Raw genomic sequence first — 24,065 nt, 5'->3', positions numbered from 1 at the left:
CCCAATGCCCAGTGCATTTGCATTAATTGCAGCTCTATTTCAAATTAAGTACACTCGCTCATCCTGAAAGAAATATATTGCTTCTATTCGTATTTTTAGATTTGAATCTCGGGTGAAATTCCGCTTCTGTGTATTTACCTTCCTCCTTGCCTTATCTGTAGATGCTGGGTTCTTGGCACCCTCCATTCCCTCCGTGGAATTAACTCTGTCCACATAATGGCAGTTCCTGACGCTTTGTCTCACCAATGTTCCTATTTATGGTCTTCGGCAATGCCAAACTCTTTAACTGAACCAAATCACTTTCATCAACATGTACAAATAACATTTCGGAGCACCCCAAACCCGAAACCACCTTTCCAAAGTGGTCATAAGCTTCCTCCACTGCATCCTCCTTTTTCTCTACCACTTTACTTGTATTGTCGAACCCCAGCTGCCTTCCAAAACAACGTTGCTCTAGCTGCCTTCCTGCCTACTACACAAAAGAGTGACTACAAATTCATCATGTCACATATCACCTCTTGGGGGCTGTAATGCAATCTGCAAAACAGCCAGCAACAGACAACATCTTAGTATTCCCTTGTCATACAATGAACCTATCTGGATGCACATACCATTTATAGCAATCTGCACCAGCCCCATTTCTTTACCTGCTCCTCGGAACAACCTCTCGCCTCTGCTTTGGTTGCCAACCCAATTCTCAAGGAATGCATGCCAAATTCCTCCGCTAGTAAACTCAGTAACCCCAAAAGATTCTGTAACACCATGATCAACTGAAAGCTAGACCATTTCCTGTGTTGAAAAAGCTATTCCTTCCCAGCTAAACCAGAGGCCATGTACCTCTGCCACCAGGATACCAGACACAACTGTTGCACCAGATGTCTCCTCAGTACCACCCAAGCACCCCTACTCATCTGATCCGTTTTGGACTTACTACCGAACACCTCCACTGCATCTGCTCGTGCTACTACTTCCCCTTTTCTTAAGCCGCCCCCTTTCCTTTACCTGGTTTCTCAGACACCTGAATTGCCACAAAAAATCACCACAGAATAAAACTGGTTCTGCTTCATCACTTCAGTCAACACCTCTAAAACCTGCAACAACAACTTCAATGTCAAGTGTTTCCCAACTCTCTTCTTCACCACCCACTTTGTCTCATCCAGCCTTCTACTAATCCCCTCCCTATCTCCTTGGCTGTCAGCTCATAGCCCCACAACAAATTACCACAAATTGCAATTCTAGCTAGCTTTCTGCTGTGGTTACTGCAGCAAACGTTTCTCAATCATCATCATATTGAAAGTCACCACATCCTGTATCCTACTCCCAGTGACTGCCTCTTCCAACAATCCCTTTCTCTCTCTTGACCACAAACTCCACTCATGCATTCCATTATTCTTTTTTTGTCAAAGACACTAGAGAACCCTAAAAAAACCGACCATCCTTTTCCTCCTACTCTCTGTAGTTCTCCTGGCACTGGTGTCTTCACCCAATCTGCATATCATGCACCACAAGGAATCTCTTCCACTGGGAATGAGATCATGCACTCCTACTGTAATTATCAACAAGCCGGACATGCTTCACCTTAAAGATGATATTGTAATGCAGACAACCTAATACAAACATTCACAGCAGTTGCAGTATTTCCACATCACAAGCAGACTGCTTGTTCTCAGTTTGCACTACAGCCATACTGTCCATATTAAATAAAACGTAAATACCTGCTCACTTACAACATCAATGCCACCACTAACAGGAAACATTTTAAAGGTGGAATACTGTGTTCCTCTATCATCCATTTTTCACACCACTACTGTACGCATCACTTGCTCAGCCAAACAAATGGCAAAACCAGAACCTCTTCCTGCATTTTACTAATTCTGGGTGGACTAATGGGCCTCCTCATTAGCCTTCTGATTAGAAATCAAATTGAAATGACTCAACAACTTCCTCTAAACCTACAAGTACCCCCTCTGCCACTGACAATCTCATCCTGTGATGTGGGAAGGCCTGCCCTGCAAACATAAAATCCAGCTTCTGACAGAATGTTCTTCCCACCGAACCACTCTTCATGCAAAATTTAGTTATCCTAGCAAACAACTGAATATCCCTGACTTTCACAGTCCTCCTAGCATGGAAGCCAACAAGAGCAACATGGCCAATTTCTTATCTTCTGGCAACCTAGCCTCCATGCTAATGGAATCAATCTCAGTGCCCAAAGTAGTTAAGGAGGTTCTTCCACTCTCTGACTTTTCTGGTGCCAAAAGAAAACCCACATCCAAATTAGGTTCTGAAAAATCACCACAATTTGCTATAAACCTTCAGATTCTGTGGGCTAACAAAAAATGAAATTGTCCATTAGTGCATCGCAAATGTTACCCCCAATGTAAAGGTAAACAACCTCTGCAAAAAAGGAACCAACCTTCTCAAATAAAGCACAAGAGATAGAACAACTCATCGACAAAGCTGTATTCACTAAAAAAAAAGCAATCAAATAGCATGCCCAACAATTCAAAATCACTTGGGTGCACCAGAAAAGTCTAAATCTTGACTTTGCTCTTTGCCAAACAAGCCTCAATTCCAGCTTTGTTTGCTTGTTTTGTTTAATAGATTTGTAGAGCGCTACTTGTCACCTGTGAGGGTATCCAGGCTCATTCCATGTCTTTGCTGCTAGGTAAACGAAGGAATGACCTCCGCATTTGCTACATCGGATGTGGGGGGTGAGGGTTAGAGAAAGGGGCTCGGAGCTGAGGTGACAGGGGGCTGATGAAAGTTTAGGTGGTGGTTCTAGTAGGCAGGTGCGCAGTTGTGTAGGGCCTTGTATGCATAGGTCGGGAAGTTGAAATGACATCTTTTCTGTACAGGAAGCTGGTGTAGTTCCCTGAGGTAGGGGGTGATGTGGGTTTATCTAGGGAGTTCCAGGACGAGTGTGGTTGCAGCGGTCTGTATGGTCTGTAGTCATCATAGAAGGTGAGCTGCGACCCCTACAATGAGAGAATTGCCATAGGTCAGTTGGCTGGAGATGAGTCTTGGTTAGCTTGTTGTCCAGAATGATGCCTAGGTTCCTAGCAAAGCCAGTGGGGATAGGGGTAGGTTTGAGTTCTGAGGGCCACCATGATGTGTCCCATGGGGACCTTTTTGTTTCCAAAAATCAGTAACTCTGTGTTGAGCTACAGGCAGTTGTCCTTCATCCAGCCCCTCAGCTGCAACAAACAACACTACCCCCTGCAAACATTCTGCAAGGAATGAGGACTGCTGTGTTGCTGAAAGGACTGTCATTGGGTTTACTGTACTCCTGCTTTGCTGTTCCTGCCCTGCTGCCCTCCTTACCTGGTAGTGAGAAGGACTGGACTTGGATCCCTACATCCCCAGAACCATTTGACTCCAAGGGCTTGCTGGCTTGCCTCCTGTTCTTCTGCAGTTTCAGGGACATCCTGTCCAACAGCACCTGAACTCTGCCAACTGTGAGACCTGCCATGTCAAGTAGTGGCAATCAAGTGCTGGGCCATTGGAATTATGTTTTTCCTGTGTTGCAACTCTCAACGTTGACGCATCGCCACAGTTGCACTGATCAGAACCGTTGCATCCCTCTTTCACCCTGACGCATCTCTGAACTCTGCGTCAACCTTGCAAATTTCTTCCACCAAAAGATCTCCAACTTCAGGTTTCTGATCTAACTCAATGTCCACATTTCAGATGAATACTTCACAAAAGCCAATTCATCAGATATGAAGTCATTTACTGTCTGTCCTTCTAGTCATAAACAATTGCTGAATCACATGAAATGGACCCCTCTATTTTTGGCGCAAAACCTAAAGTTGAAATTATCAGTCTCCAGTATCCAATCTTCAAAGGGGCCAGCAACTCTGCCTTTCGACAAACTCTTTCTGCAAATTCATATGGATCACTTCCACATTCTCCTTTACTGAACACAAATTTTCTGTGCATGTCTGTTCTTGGGATTCTTCGTAACCCAAATGAAATCCCTCCTCAAAACCCATTAACTATAACTCCACATCTTTTCTCCTGTCATAGAATTTAAACAAAAATGCCATCACTCTGTAATATGTGGCATACAAGCTCTTCCTCATTGGCTGATTACTGCCCCTACACTCTGCCATGGAGGCTTGTGCTGCCAACCAATGCTTGGTGCCCTTTAAAGCTCCCCGGACTGGGCCCTTCAATACATGGAACCTTGTTTCCACATCTGGGGAATTCACATCAGAATTTGTAATAGTCCCTGTTGCAAATACTTTTGGCCCTTGAAAAATTCCTTCATTAGCCTAATAGACAGAGATGATGGGGTAGTTGGAAAAGATATGAATGCAAATTCTGAGGTTGTGCCTGAAGCATATGTAGGCAATTTAATTCACATTAGGAACAAAAACTCTTCCATTTGACCTTATAAGTTCTGCTGGTCAATTGCACTCTCATTTGAGCAAGTATTTTTCTGCAATCATAAGGGATGTTCTAGGCGTGCAAACTTGTTGTGCTCAGGAGCCCAACAAGCCTTTGACTGCCCTCCCTGACCTCTACCTGTGCCACTCATCTCTTCCCGGGTGGGCCACCCTTGAAAGGGCCAGTATACAGATGATAAACCACTTGCCCTGTAAACTGACGAGCGTCAATAACCGTAGCCATCCTTTGGAGCCATAATTCCATTTTGCGTTCACCCGACTTACTCTCTGCATCCTCTGCGAGGCTTGCTTGGAATTCCTCATCATAACTAAACCAGGTTTAACCCCCAAATGTCACTTGCACTTTTCCTATTTCATCTATGTACTCAAATATTGTTACACAGCTTTCTGGGTACCTGGCCTCTCACAATAAACACTGGTATATTTGAAAAAAAACGCTATTCTAATCTGAGTAGTGACTAGAACTAATGGCCTTTTTGAAATCTCAAATTCCTCCTCCTTTGAGCCCTCCTTAGCTCTAAGTTCTCTGTGAAGTAATTTAAACACCTTAATGTACTCCCCTTTCCAAATCCCATCCTTCGGTAGGACTATCAAATGTGCCCCCAATGGCTTAGTGATGCCCATGTAAGGCAGCTATTTGTGCTTAAGCTCCCTAATTTCTTTATTCTTCTTCTGTACCCCCCTGTGTCTTTGTACCCTCCTTCTTGATAGCCCCAATATCTTACCCAATTTAAGTCCTTACTGTTATTGTCCACGGTATTATCCATGGCCGTACCTTGATCCAACACATACCTACCTTGTACCAATCGCACATCTTTGTTCATGTCACTAGTGTCACTACCCACTTCAATCATCCTCACTGACACAAACCAGTCCTGAAGCTTTTTCAGCCTTCTTACCAGGCCTTAAGATTAGGTTCCACACTGAACCAATTCATGGATCGGCAATATTATCTATTGTAAGTCTAGTTGTTCTCCTTTAAACCAACTTAGGGTTTGTGACTGGTTAATTACTCATGTTCATAGAAAGAGGACTGTTCAACTGGGAAGGCGTGGCCGCTCCAGCTCATGTGGCTAAGAGGTAGTAAAAATAATCTTTCTGAGTGTCCCAAAAAGACCACAAATGCACTAGGTGTTAAGTGAGTGCTGGATAAATAATAAATATTAGGCGCTGCCATGATTGACTGCAGAATGTGCAAGAGTAGAGCTTACATGTGCTGGAGGGACATGGGGAATACGTGTTGTATGCCTGTTCTACTGCTGCACATGCAGGCTCAAGGCTAGATATCCACAGAGATGCAGAGATAGCACTCTGACCTCATAACAGAGATCTGGGGATCTGAAAGACACAAGTGAGTCTTTCACTCTGAGCTTAAGCAGCTTTTTGGCAGCCCTCAACTCAAGGTGTGAATCAATCATAAACCCAGTTATGTGTACAAATGGTTAATTGTGCATTGATAAAACGTCTTCCATCTGTGATTAAACTGTTTAACAGCACTGTAAATTGTTTTGCTATACCACTTATCAAGGATGCCCTTGAATTTTCACTTTGCTCAGCTATGTGTCCCTTAACACCCATTGCTGGCCTTTTGGAGCTGAAAACATGTTAGTTCCCGCCTACCAGCCAGCTTCTAGCTGCCTGTAGGTGAAGCCTATTGTGGACCTTTTCAAAAACTTACAGCAGTCTTAGGGCCTTCCAATTACTTACCATTGGTTGGCTTTACTGTGACTTTATTTGCGTGTTTTCCTATTCCTTTGTTTGTCCCTCACCTGGAGCATAATCCCTTTAACATGCTTTGATTCACTGCCTTGTGTCCTTCCACTGATCTCATATAGGGAACTACTTTTTTCTTAAGCATACCATAAAAGCGCATGTTTTCTTTCTCTCTCTTGTGTGCTGATTACCTCCTTTCTCAAATACACCCCCACCCTGTTGCTTCCCCTTTACCCATTCTTTACTCACTCCAAGTTGCTCACCTACCCTTTGCTATCCTTGAAATACATTAATTTAATTTTACTTTTTTTCCGGAGGATCCAGCAGCTGTCATTTGCTGCTCGACCTTAACAAGCGCTTTTTGGGTCTCTGTTAATCTCTTGCACCCTGCCCACTCCCCTATTTTACCCCCCGACATGTCCACCACCTTCATTGCTCCCCCATCCTTTGCTCCCCATCCATCATGGGCATTTAAATTGTTAACTTTTTTGGGATGGGCCATCAGCTGACGTTTGCTGCCTCCTGCTATGTTTTTATGTATTAACTGATCTAAGAGGTGCCACTATCCCAAGTTAATAAAATCCTAAGTCAATAAAAAAATAAAGTAACGCATATGAGTGATCATAGAAACACTCAATAGCAGCCACGGCATCACACCTTTTTTCTTTCTTTTTTAGCGGTGCTGTCCAGGACCATCATGTCTCAAAGGTCTTAAGGTTAAGTTGCTGGCTGGAGCACAACAACTACTAACCTTTATTATCTTGCAAGGTCTTGCGTAGAGACAGCTTCTAATTGTTAATAACCTACTGTGTAGAATAGCAATATTTAAAGTGGGCTTTAGGTCATCCCTTAGCTTACCATTTGTTGGCCTTCTTGTCAATCTTATTTGCTTGCTTCTCATCAATGGCTTTCCATCCTCTTGTGGTTGGCTGACCCCTTAAACATAATTTATTTACTAACCTTCTGAATGAATGACATGTATCCGTCCATGGCTCCATATCAGGGAACTACTTTTTATTTTTATTTCACCAGTGCATGGAGTATATGTTTTCTTGTTTTCTCCTACCTTTGTGCTGCTTTCCGCCCTAAAGTCCTCATCCCTGCTCCATCTGTGTAACCTCGACCCCTTCCAAGCAAGTCCTTTGCTCCCTCAATCCTCCCTGTCACACTTTGTTTGTTTTTTTGTTAAACCCACCCCACTGCCCCAGCTCTTCTGTTGCTCCTTTGTTGCTTCCCTCGTATAGAGGGTCTGGTAGTTGCAAATTGTTGCCGGGCCACTCCTTCCTAAATTATACACTTTTGCATACTTTTACAGTTTTTTTTAATGTACTACTTAGAGATGATTGCTTGCCATCATGGAACATGACATTTAAAAGAAAAAATGGCCACCACTGTGTTGTAATGCATGTGTGTATACGTGCAATGTTGCATGGGCATGTTTGCATCATTGCTCCAAGGTTTGGACAATAAACATTTTGTTTTTTCTTTTTGCCAGTGCTGAACAGCAAAAAGCACTGGCAAAGCCAGAAGCCAATACCTATTAGCATTGCAAATACTTGTCTATTTCAGGATGAAGGCCCTGTAAAACAACTCTTGGACCCTGTCCATTTTATCACAGACAGCTGAAGTGTTCCCTCTAAGTATTCCAGTCTCCTCATAGGCAGTGGGAGGGGGTTCTGCTATTAGTGTCAAACCCCAAAGCAAAGTAACCCAGCTACTAGTTGAGTAGCTCTCAACTAGGGGAGTGAAAAAGGCCTGGCCTGCCACAACAGTCTGCTGAGCTAATGGTCATGATCTCTAAGGAGGGTGCACGATATGCCTTTTCAGACCAGAGAGCCCTGCTCTGAGTCACAGTTAAAATCACAGAAAATCCATCAGTGCCAACACATGTGCGACGGTGGGAATGCACAATTTACCAGAGTAGCAGCAATGACCTTAAGGTAGAGGCCCAGGCTCTCCAGAGCTATGCAGATGACCTTTCTCCTTCTCAACAGGTGGGAACACAAGCAGCCTTAAATATGTTTTGCAGTGCTGTCTGAAGGAGGGGTGTTTAAGCAGCAAAATGGTTGTGGGTGGGAATGCCTGAATCAGACATGACCAATAGTGGAAATCCATTGCTCATGTACCAAAACAAACTAAGACCAACAATATGCAATATGCGGACCTGAACTGCAAGGACATGGCCCCTCCATAGGCAACCACAAAGGCATTTTAACATTACTAGGCCTCACCGTGAGGAGAAATTTGAGCATCAGGGAGTTTCACCAAGCGAAAATGGAAACACTTAAATCAGTCTTAATGAATGGGTATTCATCTGAGTGTCATTCAGTTATATTGTTTTTTTTTTTTTGCTTCAGAGAGATGTGGTACAGCATTTCATAATGGACTGCTATTTAAGGAGTGTGGCCATTACTAATCTGCATATGCTTGGTCCCTTCTGTAACAGGACATATTTGCTAGAAATCAGTGGAACAGAATCATGCTTAGATACTTTTTGAGCGGTTGAGACTGATTTATGCATTTCCGGCTGTCAGAAAAGTGGTTTGTTAAATTTTGTGGTTGTGCTACCTTACAGTATCATAAAGTCACAAATCCATATCAGGTCCAGTCAGGTTTGTTTGTAAAACCCTTCCTCAGTCCTGGGTAGCTGTGGCTCAGAGTATTCAGACTGTATCAAAGGAACAGGTGTAAATCAGTAAGCAGTACCAAGACAGTTGAACAGGAAGAAAATGCACACAATAAAAATCTGGTACAATTTATAAAAATAGGTTGTATTTTTAAGTTTAATTACACACCTTGATGACAAAAATCCACCAGAGAGATATGAATTTTAAAAGAAACAATAAATCACAGTTTTTCACTTAGCCCAATAAATCATTGTAATCTATTGTGACTAGCAATTTAGGGATAGCCACAACTTATAACTTAAAATCAGCTACAAGAGTGCTCTTGTGGCTACCAACTTCGGCAGGGAGCCAGTCACAGGGGCTAATAGGGTGCAGTTGAACAGTTACCTTATAAGAAAAGCAGTCACCAGTACAGTTCCGGAGTCTATGGGCGAACAGCCATGATAATCAATGGAGTGGTCCTAATGCAAGGGATACAAGATGTTGAAGATGCTCAAGGATGTTGAGGATACTGAACCAGTGTCAGGGTTCTTCCTGTGGCCAACCCTTGGTCCACGAATACCGAGGAATGACTTTGGCCTCAGCAATCAATGTCACACAAAGTCCAAGTAAAGTCCAGTTCCCTTTAACATGCAGTAACTTTCATGCTGGGCAAACAAACCGCACTCCAACAACTCTTGCAGGTGCAGCAGACTTAAAGGGTTGGGACTTTGTCTCCCAGGCTGCATCTCGGCATCCTTCGGCAATCAGGCTTCCTGGCACTGGGTTCTCAAAGGAGTAGGCTTCTCAGCTTTTATGGCTCTGTGGCTATAACAGGAAGTCGGCCAACTCACTCTTGGTGTCTCCTTCGTTGTCTGGGACTCAGGGCTGACTTTTCCTTCAGCGGGGCACCACAACCACAAACCTATCCTTGTTAGCCTAAGAAGAAGCGATTGCAGCCCAGTCGTTGGTGCAGCCATTGTTTGCTAGATCTATGGAACAGTCTGTCTCTCCGGTAAAGTTGGGATCTGAGGTGTGGGTGTCTAAGGTACCGCTTTTATGCCCATTTCTTACCCTAAGGGATGTGGCGGCTACTATCCAATGGGCTGCCAGTTCTGCTCCCACTAGCGACGACTTCCTGTAAAGCATGGCATGGCATGACTTCCTGTAAAGCAGACACTGTAAAGAAGAAAAGTTTTTATTTCTCAAAATGTCCAACACTGTACAGCACACAAAAAAGTGTGGTATGTTTTAAAATGTGTCTAGGCACGTGAGTTTGTACTGAAAGAACAAACTCTATGCTATACAGCTTACACAGCCCTCTGCACTATAGCTCAATGGATGTGGGTGATACCGGACAGCTTGTTTGTGTACCAACGAAGGCTTATGGAGCAGAAAAACGCCTTTCTTAGGACTAGTGTTAGCCAAGGCCTTTTGATTTTACTAAAATGACATGCATCGTATACTTACGGTGGTTTTCAGGCAGCTCTCTTCCTATATTGGTCTGTTGTTGAATCATTCGTTTTTTTCCTCTGTCCACTACAGCATAATGCATGGGCCAGTCACCCACTGCCACTGTAAGTGAGAACATTTTGCCCTTTCATGAGGAGAACATTCAAACAAAAAGTAGTTCTCGTCAGTGCCATTGTTTGTTTTTATTTTAGTGTTACCATTTCAAACTGTGTTTCCATCCTGATGTTATAGCAGGGTGCTTTCTACCAGCTCTTCATGATGTTTTAATGTGAGCACAAGGCACATTCTAGCTATCAGTTAGTCTGCTGTTCACGCTGTTGTAAATTCCTTTTAGAGCGGCCTTTGTTTGACTGCTGCTATTTCACAGCACACCAGACTGCAGGGCCATCATGAACACACCACTGTGGCAGCTTAAGTGGAGATGAGTTTCACTGGGCAGTGCTGTATAACATGGAACTTTTAAGTTATTGGCAGTTCCTTTGACTTTGATAGGAGACTCTAGTCTCCATGAAGTTAATAAATATGCTCTCTTAGTGTGTAAGGGATGGCTAGGAAGGACAGAGAGTAGAATGGAGAGAGGATGTATGGATGGATGGATGGAGCATGGATGCATGAAGGGTGGAGAGAAGGGTGCCTGGATAAAAATATGGAGAGAGGGTGGATGAATGAATACCGAGATGGATGGCAAGCAGGATGAAGTGAAGCTTGGAGAGAAGAAAGGATGATGGGTGGACGGGGAGAGGATTAAAAGATAGAGAAAAAGAGGGTCATGGATGAAAGGAAGGACGGATGATGGATGAAAACGCAAGAAAGGAAACACAAAGAAGTAAGGAGAGAAGGAAGGATAAAGAGAAGGATAGAGAGGAGAAAGGATGGATGAAATAAAGTACAGAAATAGTGGAAAGAAGGTAGCAAAGCAAGAAGGGTGGGGCGAAGGACCGCCGCCAGACCTATTTACTTTGACAATGCTTCCTAATAAATATGGCTTTTTGTTGTTTTCTGCAGGAGCACAAAAGCTGATGGACGGAGTGCTGAAACTTTTCACACACTCGTTCTATTTTGTGATGATGTCTTGGTTGTTTTCTCTCGCTTGCACAACACATTGCTGTGCTGCGTTGCGCTATAATTTAGTAGATGTGCCCCTTATAATGTTTTGTAGCTGATAGACGCAGGCATGGGCGGACCTCAGAGTCAGTGAGATCATGTGAAGTGATCCAGGGCGATGCAGCAACTGCTTGGGCCGAGGAATTTGATGGTCGTGTTCGAACCCGTGGGTTTTGGCGGGGAGCCCTGGATCACACCGACTTGCTGAGGGCTTGGAGAGAGAGTGGCTGCTGGGCAGAGCCTCAGCCCTGAGATGCGAATTCAGTAACAAACTGCCGTGGCTCTGTGGCACTGCTGGGCGGAAGATGACAACACAAGAGAGGGCCTTGCTGGGAAAATCGTAACAGGACGGGGGCCCCTTAGGACTGCCAGGGTGCCGCAGGGACTGGTAACGATCACACTGACACTGAAAGGGCACTGCTGGCAGAGGGGGCATATGAAGGGGCCCGTAACACTGAGAGAATATAGTTCGGGGGGCAGTACGACAGCTCGGAGAACCCCTAAAGAGCACTGCTAGGAGGAAGGTCACTCAACGGGTGCTGACCCGGAACCGATATTATGATGGACAGTGTGTATGAGGTTAGCTTGCACTAATGGGACACTCCAGGTAGAAAAATCACACTCTGGGGCCCGAAACTTCGAGAGCACCCTGCTTGGAGGAAGGTCACTCATCTGTAGTTGTGTTATCTCGCCTGTGGAAACCTGGGCGTCTGTCAAGGCACTGGCCACCATATTATTTGGTAGGCAGCGACCTGTATGAGCCTGACAGGAGTGTGCCCCTTATTCATTATTCATTTATGTTGCAGAATACGTGGACACCTCCTACAATCGCATGATAGTACAATAGTGGCAGAGGAAATAAGCTGTTCAAATGTACCTTCAAAAATTGTTTTTCATGTGTGAATTGATGCCATTTCTTGCATTCATAGGTGTCCACATCAGTGATGATACCGATGACGCCATTGGTGATGTCACATGTGATCTCATCAGTGATATGACTGATGTGAATTAAGATGTCATCAAAGATGTTATCAATAATATAATTTAAGATGTCATTGTGTGATCACGAGCAGCGCATAGCAGGTTGCAATTTATGATTCGAATGGCTAGTTTCGAGGTTAGAGGCTCAGTTTTGGTTTGTAACCATAATTTTACTTTACCAGTTGTATACAACCCAGGCCTGCCCTGTCACACGGTGCTACCGTGTCACACACAATTGCACACCTCTTCACACGACAATCAGGTGTGGCCGCTGGGCTAGGCTAGGCAATGGGCTGTGGCTTCAAACAGAATACAGAATGGAAGATGCCCTTGCTCTTTAAGATACTACATTTGCAGAAGAGCAGAGCTGCTACAGTTGTACTTGTAATTGATGGATGTTTTCACAGACATGCAATGATGCAGTTGCAAGGCCCACTGACAACATCTAGATGTCCTTGCTGAAATTATTTAAAAGCAAGTGTTACATTTCCCGTTAGCAAACATGTTTGAAAGAGTGCAGCCATTTGAATCTTCTTTAATGCCGTAGATAATGCCAATGGTGAAGTCATATGTGATGCCACCTATGATGCAACCGACGATATCGTCTGTGATCTTGTCTGCATCTGAGGTGTCATATATAAGGTCATGACTAGAGCTTTGGAAGAGTTTTTCTCTTACACATTTAACCATAACACCAGAAAGTAATTTGTCTGCATCCCTTGCCTGCCATACACACAGTGTGTGGCCTTGCCTAGTGGCCAACAGGCCTTGGCCTGTGGCCGCACCTTGCCTTTAGCACCCCTGCTCCCATTACCCACTGGGGACAACCTGCAGCAATGGCTATCAGGTACAGGAAAAATAAGATGGCCTTTGGCCATTCCTTGTGCCCATTATCCCTAAACCAGCACTTACTAGTAATGGTGTAGCTGAACCCAGTATTGTTTCCTTAATTCCCACTTGGGTATGGATTAAGGGGCTCGTTAAAACCCTTGTGGGCAGCTTGGCGACCCAATGGAGGCTGTTGTCTCTGGTCCCCTGGGGGAGAACTGCCTGCTAGATTTAGAGATGCCCACGAAGCCGACGGGAAGCCCTGTGCCTTCACCACAGCTATTGCAGCGGTGGCTCCACTTAGGCACTGATTCTTTGCTGAACAGCCATCATTTCATGTACTGCTGTGGCAATCTTTTTTTGTTTTCTGAAAACTGGCTCCTAATGCGGAAGTTTTTTTTTCAGAAAACAGGAAATCAATTGCACTAGAGCGTAGGGAGATTCTCCCTGCATGTGAGGGCCTTTTGCCTTTACTTTATAGGGCAGGAAACATGGCACTGTGACCTGGAAGCCCAGTGGCAGATGAGCTGCCTGGCTAAGGCTCTGGCAGAGCTAGTTGAAGCTCTGGTGTTTTAAACTCAGCACTTCCCCTAACTATAAGTAGAACAGGGAAGTGGGGGGGAGGAGCCAGGTGGTAGCACTCCTTATTGACTGCAGATCTCCAGCTTCATCAAACTCCGAATAACCCTAAAAAGATATCTGACACAGGCAACACAAAGCTTTTAGTTCAGGTGTGTCCAGTGCTCTCTTGATGTTGGACATGGCCTTTTGCCTTCTCTCTCCCAGGACGAACTGGATACAATCTATGTTCATGCCTAGTGGGTGCTGGACTCGGCATTTATCTTCCATCCTTTCCGGTTGCTCTTCGGTGGTCACCACTGCACATGGTCAAAGGGCTTGCCCACCAGATTCACAATGCCGCAAATGACCGGTGGGAACTGGTTGGGGACATAGGACAGTCAAGGGTTACTGGACTGAAATTTTGGCACGTGGGGCCTTTAGCCTCTGATGTTCTGGGGTCTCCACACTGTTGAACCCAAAACTGTGCCCCGCGTACACCCACTCAGCACTTGACCCTCATGGTAGTGAAGCAGAGCAGACATCACTTACTCAGGGAAGTTGTGTGAGCAAAAGACTGAGAACTCAACTTGGCAAAGTAATAATAAATCAGTGTCCAGTCAGTGTGTAGTCTGTAAATAGAAAAAAAATCCTTTGTTTTGCATACAACTAAATACCACACATAACAGTATGAAGGACATTGAGAAACAACCGAATAATAGGAGACAGGCCTCGCTCTATAAACAGATCTCTTCCTATGGGTTATACACAAGGTTTTCATTATCAGTAAATTACAGCACATTGACCTTGACCAATAGTGCAGCCCTGCTTTTAGAATGTAGCCAGGAAGCTCAACTCCCATTTCTCTGGGGAGTGATTTCAACCAGGAGACCGTGAGACCCATTCTTAGACTCTTCCCTGCTCCCAGGCTGCTGCTTGTCCCACAGACTTCTTTTCGATGAGCCGACCTAACGTTGCACTGCCTGGATAGTCAGGTATTCCCTTTTTTGGTACCCGGGCCTGCTGCCCCTCACCCTACCCAAACAACTGAGAACCCACTCAGCTGCTCAACTTTGATGCTTATGAGAGGGAGATATCAAGGTTATGGGAGTCCTCATTGAGGGACTACTAATAAATACAGTGCCTGGGCACTGAAACCACCAGGGTTTGGTCTGATAGTGAATTGAGACAGCATTCATCAAGCCACTGAGCACGTTATTTCTAGCTCAGAAAGCAACACACATGAGGTCAGTATTTACAAAACCTCTTGTCATTATACAAATGTTCTTGAGGTGGTGGCACAACAGGGGTCGTGGCTCAGATTGGTGTGGTTGACTTCTCTTGCATCAGTGCCACCCACGGAGCTGCATGGACATGACCTAAATGCCAACAAGCTCTGAACTTGGAAATAATTCAAGTAAAATCTTTCTTTGGCTCTAGATAGTTTTCAATGTGATTTTTGAGGACTGAAGCTTTAAATCTCACTGGCTACCCTTGCAAACACTCTCAGGCTAGGGAGAAGGACCAAGCAAGTTCAAGGTCCTGTTTGGGGCAGACAGGGGCACACTTTGAGATTTTCAGAGATGGTGGTGGATCCACACTGTTCCTTTTAGGCTGATCCTCCCTGTGGGCCTTTCAGCGAGACTGCTGAGATGGGAGGATTGAGTTGGCTGAGTTTAGTATGCCCTAGTTGAGGATGCAAAACAAAAACTCAAAACAGGGAGACATATTCCCACCCGCTACTGTACAAAACTGTCTGTTTTAGGAGCTTTGGGCAAGGTGCAGCCAAAGGCAGCCTTTGCCCTTCAAAGGAAGATCACTTCCCCACTCACCAGCTTCTGAGGCCTGACTCACCTCAAAGAAGCTGCTGAATGTTTCAAGGCATTCCCTCAATTAACAAAGAACCTGTCTCACCTTCCGTCTCCATTTTGTCAGCCATCCATACATGGGAGTATGGAAATTAGTTCCTGTCTGCATACAATAGAACACTGTGCACACCCTTCATGCATACCCTACTTCATTCATGCAGAGTAAATATGGACTTTCCTCCTATGCCCCACATGAATGGATAAAAGGACCCATTGTGAAGGACTAGGCACACCTCATCTCAACCCTTGAAGGAGAAAGTCTTTCTTCTACAAATGGATACACCTGTTCCTCTCAACTTGGTGAGAGGACAGAAGTCCTTCTCAGAAGAAGTAGTGCACTTGGGAGACCCTCCTGATTTCACAGCCACTCTTTGCAGTCTCAGGCCTTTGCAAATGGAGGTCCTCACTGAGCATGTTTGATTGCTATGTTCATTGAGGCGAGAAATCAATAACCTACGGAGGCTTTCCGAGATTTTCCACACTTAGAACAGGGGCAGGAGTGCACCCTTTCTGGAACCATGTGGCAGAAGTTCCACCCCAACAAGGCCATTTGGACACAATCAGCACCTAAATCCCCCTGCTCAAAGAAAGTAGCCTAGTAGGCTCTGGTCACAGGGTGTGACCTTTGGCCATGCCTTGTGCTCAGAATTAAAGTTTTTTTTAAAAATGTGCCTATTTGTTCATGAACCCCTGTAGGGTGTGTATACTCAATACACAGGGCCCAGTCCTTCTGCCCATATCAGGAACTGGGGTATCCACTGTAGAAAACAAAAAAAACGGTTCTGTAGGGCTCTTTTTCTTTACAGTCAATGTGACTCTTACTCTTCATACAAGTATTGAATCAACATTTATTTTCCAGGAACAGGTATAATTTAACACGTACAATAAATAAAAAAAAGTGCAGAACACATAGTGGTCAAGAGTGTGATATTGGCCAGTGTTAGAAATGGAGTCTCTAGTTGGCAGAGGTATGCACGCTGTCCAAGTAGAGACCACAACACTAGTCAGGGCAAGTCAATTACACAACATAAATTAGCCTGTGCTCACCCTCTGGTAGCTTGGCGCAGAGCAGGCAGGCCTAACTTAGAAGGCAATTTGTAAAGTATTTGCGCAATACACACACAATAATCTTGTTCATCTGGTTAATTCAAGATGAGAACAATACAGATCCAACAATACAGATCCAAATCGTAAATGGTTAAAGATTTGCACTGCACAATTAAATAAAACAAGGTTGATAATCGATGATGAGATAGAAGAGATGGTGCCGGGGACTCCTTGGCACGAGTGCGCTTTGATTTCAAAGATTGCGGTAATCTCCAGATTGCGCTCCTTTTAGGGAGGGGTTGAGTGATTTCATGGCGCATTCACCAAGGAAGTAGGTGGGGACCGCAGGGAACTGTGAGGCAGCCGGGTTTAGCAAGGCTGATTCCAGGTGCTTGAAGAAAGTGGGTGGCGTAGGCTACCAGGGCCACTCCGGGTGATTGAAAATGCAAGCAGCAAGGTTTGGCAAAGCCACTTGGGGTGATTGAAGCAGTGAGTGGCACAGTTTAGCAGGGCCGCTCCAGGTGACTGAAGATGCCAGCAGCAAAGTTTAGCAAAGCTGCTTGGGGTGCCTGAAGCAACGAGCAGCAAAGTTTAGCAGGACCCTCCGGGCGATTGAAGATGCAAGCAGGAAAATTTGGCAAAGCTGCTGTGATTGAAGCAGTGAGCGGCAAAGTTTAGTAGGGCCGCTCTGGGCGATTGAAGATGCAAGCAGCAAAGTTTGGCAAAGCTCCTTGGAGTGATTGAAGCAGCGAGTCGCAAAGTTTAGCAGGGCCGCTCAAGGTGGTCGACGATACAAGCGAGCGGCAAGGGAAAGCAAAAGCCGCTTGGAGTCACTCTGGGTTTGGTGAATGAGTCATGGGCTACTGGGCAGAGATTAGCAGGCAGCAGGGAGGCACAGCAAAGCAGGGCAGCAGTTCTTAGGAGCAGTCAATCCTGTCAGAGTGGCAATCCTGATGCACAGGAGCCTTTACTCCAGCTGCGTTTCCTTGAGTCCAGAAGTGTACTGATTTGAGTGGGACATGGATCCAGTACTTATACTAGAAAGTGCCCTTAATGTGGGGGATGACTACAAAGAGTTCTTGTGATGTGCACAGGTCCCCCTTTCAGGTCATCCTTGGCAGCAGACTATCAGTGGGAGGTAAGCAACCCCTTTGTGTGGACTCTGGTCACTGCCCTTTGAGGTGTAAGTGTGAGCCATTCCTAACCTCCTCCCCAGGAAGACCCATCAGTATGCAGATGCAGCTGAGTACCCTGTGTCGTGGCTGTCTAAAGGGAATGCACAAGTGTAGCTGTCCCCTAGCCCCAGCCAGAGATGTATTGGAGATAGGTTGTAGCCACACAGGGCAGTGAGTGCAGAGAAATGTCCACTTTCTAAAAGTGGTATTTCGAAAATAGTAATAATAAATCCGACTTTACCAATAAGGGGGATTTATTACTACCATTCCAACTGTATTGCACATGATGCAGCTACTCCCCTCAGATCAGGAATTACAGCTTAAAGTTATTGGGAGGAATTCCCAATGCTGGCCTATAAGAGGGGCAGGCCTCACAGTAATGAAAAGCGACTATAAGAGTTTTTTTTATTACCAGGACATGAAAACGTAAACATATATGTTCTGCCTTTTACTTATATGGCACCCTGCCAAATGGGCTCCCTAGAGCCTACTTTTGGGGTGGCTTATTTGTAAGAAAAGGAGAGTTTAAGGCTTGGCAAGAGGTTTTAAATGCCACGTCAGGGTGGCAGTGAGACTGCACACACAGGCTTTGCAGTGGTAGGCCTCAATCATGTTTACAGAGTTACTCACGTGGGTGGCACAATCAGTGCTGCAGGCCCACGAGTAGCATTTAATTTACAGGCCCTGGCTATATGGTATGTCACTTTACAAGGGACTGACAGATAAACTAAATATGCAAATTGTGGTTACACCAATGTTACCATGTTTTAGTGGAGAAGCACATGCACTCTAGCACTGATCAGCAGTGGTAAAATGCTCAGAGTCCTAATGCCAACAAAAAATGGTCACAACAATAGGAGGAGAAAGGCAAAAAGTCTAGGGTAAGGCCACCCTAAGGATGCCAGGTCTAAAAGGCAATATTTACAATGATGCTTACATATAATCAGGGTATCTATTTCAGTTCATAAATTCCAAAGCAGGTAGTTCATTTATTACAGATTCTTGTTGCAAAATTAATTTGTGTTATAGACAATCTCATATACATTTGTCGATGTTTCAACCCTTTAGCCCATGTACATGGGTCTCTTCAGGACAAGAAAGGCCATCTGGCACTTCACCTCCTAGTAGTACTTCTCACTAGAGAGAGCAGATGCCTCGAACCTCGTGTGCTGCACTGACTCGACCTAGATAGATTAAGTTAGCAACTGTACCTACTGGAGTGGCCGCATGTGGGACCGCAGGCTTTTGCTACAGGAAACTCAGATTTCTTTAGAGTTTTTGCATCACTGAGATGCAGGGCACTCTCAATCTTATAAAAAGTGTGGATCCAGTTACCCTAGCACTTCAACGAGTTGCACTGTTAGGAGGTGAAGTGCCAGATGGCATGTCTTGTCGTGAAGCATCTTGCGTCTCTTTTGACCAAGAGGCATGTCTAACACATAATACAATTTAGTCTGAATCCTACCATTCAGACAAGCCACGCTTCATTTTGGCTCCCCGTTTTTTTCTGCTGCCAGCTCCAGCAGTCTTCCACTTTTCTCTCATCAATCTGGTCACATTATTTTTGTGAGATTTAAATGCATTGCTTTTCTTCTGTTCATGGGGGTTGTTTATGTTACAAGGGTGGCATTGACTACTGCAGACCTGCCAACCTTAAGAAAAATATCACTGTGTGTAGAGGGAGCGTGGCCTTGGAGGTTTGGGGGCCTTGTGCCTAGAACAGCCTAGGAGGCACTTCTGTGCCCCCCTCACCAAATCCCCTCTTCCTAATAACAAGCCTGCTGAGGCTGGTACCAATGTCCTGGGGTGTTTTCACACCCGATAATGGACATTGTCTTTTAAAAGCCTCTAAAATAAAAAATAATAAACGGGCTGGGCATCCACTCTTTGCAGTGGTTTCCAGCTCGTTTTTCCTGCCACTGTGTGATATTGGCTTCTCTTTGAGTAATTGTGTGAAGGGAGCCTATGTGGTATGACACAGAGTGACACTGTGTGACTTGGCAGGTCTGCTACTGCTGTGGAGTATCTTTATTTGGGCAAGGAGTGGGGTGTAGATAATGGCTATTGCTTGGTATTTTGGGGTAGGCTTTGGGGCCTTTGCTGCCTGTACATATTTGTTACTTTGTAGGTATTTTCATCTTATGTTAGTCTTTGCTGCCTTAGGTTCCTAGTGTTGGTGTTCTAGGTTTCCACTAACCGGCTGTCTTCTTTCTCCCTCTCTTTAACTGTAGTGTGTGATTGTAATGGGAAGTCCACTCAATGCATCTTCGACCGTGCTCTCTGGAGACAGACTGGGAATGGATTCCGCTGCCTCAATTGTCTGGACAACACAGACGGACTTCACTGTGAAAGGTGCAAGGAAGGCTATCACCGCTTACAAAACAGCAATGGAGATGTCTGCCGGCTCTGCAACTGCAACCTCTCAGGTGGGTCACTTCTAGTGAGAGGATGGTCTGGTTCTAAGGCTAATAAGCCTTTGCCAGAGGCAGTCAAAAGGTGCAACCTGACCTGCGCTTCCAGCTGTATTAATGTTGACACAAGGAAGGAGTGAGCCCCAGAGATCTATTAATAATGGTAAAAGCTGTTGATCCCAGTGGTGTCACTAAGTCACAATTCAGTGACCCCAAGGACTGTCACTGATGGCAAAAGCGTATGATTCCAGTGAAGTGTCTCTAATGACTCAAGTTGATGACCCCAAAAGTCTGTCACTAGCTGATGACCACAAAGGTTTGGCACTAGGGGCACATCTGATTACCCTAGTGGTCTGGCAGTAGTGACACATCCGATGATCATAGAGCTCCGTCATTGGTAACACTAGCGGATTCCCTAGTTGTCTGGCAGTAGTGACACATCTGATCACCCTAGAGGTCTGTCATTAGTTACACAAGCTGATGGCCCCCTTGAGGTGTCATTGATGACACAAGCTGATGACCCGATGAGATATCACTAATGACACATGCTGATGATACCTCAGATCTATCAATGCAGGTTATGGGATAGCTCCCATAACTGTTAATATAGGGAATGGTTACAGCATTTGGTTTTTTCACAGATCAGCACCAGCTGCACTTGGGCCTGAGGATGTCTCTGAATGGAGAAGGCATCAGGTTTCAGAGGGAGAAGAAACCAATGCAAGATGGAATATGGGTTAACGTTGACTCAGCAGTGGGCTGCTCATTAGTGATCAGACTCCATCATTAAGGTGGCTAGATGGCTCCATGTCACCAAGAATGCAGTGCTCCAGTTTTTGGTATCAACCTAATGCACCCAGAGAGCTCTTTACATTTGATCCAATTGAACTCACAAGCCTAAAAAAAATGATGATTATTAAAAGAGGAGCCCAAGGCTGGAGCAGTGTGTCTTGGGTGGAAAGAGTCATCTGATACCCACACCCTTCATAATTGGGCCACAGATTGGAGTTCTGTCTTCGGTTCTTTGTCATTCTCATGTGGGGTGTGTGTGTGTGTTTGGGGGGGGGGGGGGTTTACTATGTAGAGTCTCCCTTCTGCTATAGACAGGAGATGTTCCTAATCTCGGTGTACATAAACCTGGCCTGGGAATCTCAAGAGAAGAGGAACAATAATTCCAATTCATTCTGTAGGTATCTCAGATGTGGTGTCTGCAGCAGTAATGTTCCTCGTTTTCTCTTATGTTAAATTAAAGTGAAGGTTAAGCTAAAGGTGAACTGTGGAGTGGTGTTAATGCCCTAAGGAGTTTGTTGCTCCTCACTGGATCTGGTCATTCAAAGCAATTCAATTTCAAATACCGTTTCAGAAATAAATGTAAAGCACATTATGCTCCATAATAAAGATTGGAAAGTATGATATTGAAAACCATGAAGGTTTATTAAAAGGTAGAGGCATTACAGAAAGCATAATAAATGGCAAGGGGTGTGTCAGTTAGTCATTTGTCATATTAAAGCATGAGGCTCATAATAAAAATGCAAAATAGCATAACAAGATATATTTCGGCCCAAGTAAATAAGTCATAAATCAGAGGTGAGCCTGACAGACTGTCTTCATCTAAAGATCAGGGGAGAGTGAGCTGACAGCCCTCAGGATGTGGCCTCTCTTATACATGAAGGAATCATACATTTGGTGTGAATTTGAAGAAGTCTCACAATCCCATCCAATCATATTAAAGAAATAACGATACCGTTTAAAATCACGTTTGTCCGCACTATCCCACAGATTCATATAATGCAGTTTGTATCCCCGCCTCAGCAGACGCCTACATTTTTTATTAACATGCTGCTACTTAACATACAAGGACAAGTTTTCAAATCAAATGTATTTATCATGCAGAGTTAATTAAAAATATGACATCTACATTAAAGCACATTAAAAGACAATGGGGGTTATTCTAACTTTGGAGGAGTGTTAATCCGTCCCAAAAGTGACGGTAAAGTGACGGATATACCACCAGCCGTATTACGAGTTCCATAGGATATAATGGACTCGTAATACGGCTGGTGGTAAATCCGTCACTTTTCCGTCACTTTTGGGACGGATTAACACCTCCTCCAAAGTTAGAATAACCCCCAATACCATGTAACATGCAACCAAATTAAGCTAGGCCTGGCTAAACAATTAAAACGATTTCATATCAGGCTCAGTCAGGGTAAGCTGAACCCCAGAATAAAATCATTCTAAATAAATATTGAGAAACCACTGGAACCAATTTGAATGAAATTATCCTTATGCTTTATCTCCTGAAGGACTCAAATCTTTATAAACATTCAGGCAGTAAACTGCTTATCGTACTGTGGAAACGTCATGTATTAAAGTGTGTGTGTCGTGAACTACTGTGATACCTACTATGTGCAACATGCGCACTTATAAGCCAACACTCATGCCATTGTTAAATTATTCGATGGCATTCCCATCAAACTTTATTCCCTCACAGACAGTCCCTATACTGGCTATAAAGTGCTTATCATAATACTCCCTCCAAAATGCACCGTGCCATGGTTGAGTTATTCCTAACACCAGTACAATCTTAGCCAGTACTGGTGAATGTAACACTTTACCCGATGCATACTTCAGGGTGCGGATTGCTTAAAATGCTGTGCCAAGTACAGGTAATGATGTACATGGTGCAAGAACAACAACTGGTCATATAAGATCTTAGAAAACTTGATTTGCTATACCGGGTGCAGGTAAAACGATTAACATGCTATTTAATAGACCTCACTGACACGAAAAGAAACGACCTTATAAAACAGGCAACACTTCTGATAAACCAGGCATCCAGATGTTATCAGGCTCTCAAAAACATTCGACAAACAAAGGCGCGTTCTCATGAGAAACCATGGTGGTCCCAATAGGTGAGGCCTCGAAACTGTTCAATACACTAACACAGCATGAGAACTAAGTTTGAGAATGAAGCATCATCTTGTACATGAGAAAGTGAAATTGTATTTCAAAACATTATTTACAAAATATCTATTATGTGCTGAGTACGTGGTGAGAGCAGCAACCATTTCAAAATCAAGGCCTATATTGTCCAATTTTAAAATAAACACAGCGTCTCAACAGAATATCTTAACTTTACTGCATGTTAATCGCACCATGTTAACACAATTACTTTAAAAACAAAACAAACAAAAAAAAAAACCTATATCAGCAGCCATATTGAAACTGAAATATTGACGTTCTTTTTACCAGTGGTGTTTTTTCTCTCTCAGGGTCTGTCAGTGCGCAGTGCGACACCTACGGCCGCTGCCACTGTAAACCGGGTGTAATGGGTGAGAAATGTGACAGATGTCTACCCGGGTTCCACTCTTTTACCCAGGCCGGGTGCGTTCCAGAAAAGAAATCCTTGTAAGTTTATAAACACTTTCAATGTTTCCGTTTTATGTGGGCTGCTCAGAGTAGCAGGCTGATCTCCTATTCAGTGCAAGTCCTCGGGTCTTAGAATTATACTCTCTTCACTTTTAACTGCTGCCCCTTTCCCGTGTCGATTTTTCCTGCTTTCTGTTGTTTCAGAGCCTGTTCTGAGGATCTGCCGTTACTACTGTGAGTTGGGCATTAATATGCTAGCCCAGCTTCCCCCTTTTTCAGTGTTTAGTTTGTAAGAGTGCAGAGGCCTAGAGTTTCTCTCAGAAGACCAAGACGTGCATCATGGAAGGTCGGGTACCGAATACCAGGGCTGCACAATCTTGAGTTCAGTTCATGCTTTTTAAACCCATCATTGGACACTCCCTTCCTCATTATCTCACTCTTTCATCACTGTTTTCTCGTTTTGTAACTTTTTTTTATCTTTCTCTTCCTCTCTTATGTGTTTGTCTCTCTCTTGCTC

The 24,065-nt window shown here is 44.4% G+C and overlaps 1 protein-coding gene across 1 annotated transcript in view; it reads left to right on the top strand.

Annotated features, from left to right (window-relative positions):
- The window catches only part of LAMC2 (laminin subunit gamma 2), a 95,516-nt gene that overhangs the window by 23,364 nt on the left and 48,087 nt on the right, over nt 1-24,065 (top strand). Inside the window, exons 2-3 of the mRNA XM_069232048.1 lie at nt 19,997-20,191; nt 23,452-23,587. Coding sequence (XP_069088149.1) covers nt 19,997-20,191; nt 23,452-23,587 — 331 coding nt within the window. The remainder of the gene's footprint in view (nt 1-19,996; nt 20,192-23,451; nt 23,588-24,065) is intronic.

The sequence above is a fragment of the Pleurodeles waltl genome, chromosome 4_2 (assembly GCF_031143425.1).
Source record: "Pleurodeles waltl isolate 20211129_DDA chromosome 4_2, aPleWal1.hap1.20221129, whole genome shotgun sequence".
Taxonomy (NCBI): domain Eukaryota; kingdom Metazoa; phylum Chordata; class Amphibia; order Caudata; family Salamandridae; genus Pleurodeles; species Pleurodeles waltl.
The sequence above is the reverse complement of the archived record's forward strand: the minus strand, read 5'-3'. Positions and strand labels throughout refer to the sequence as shown.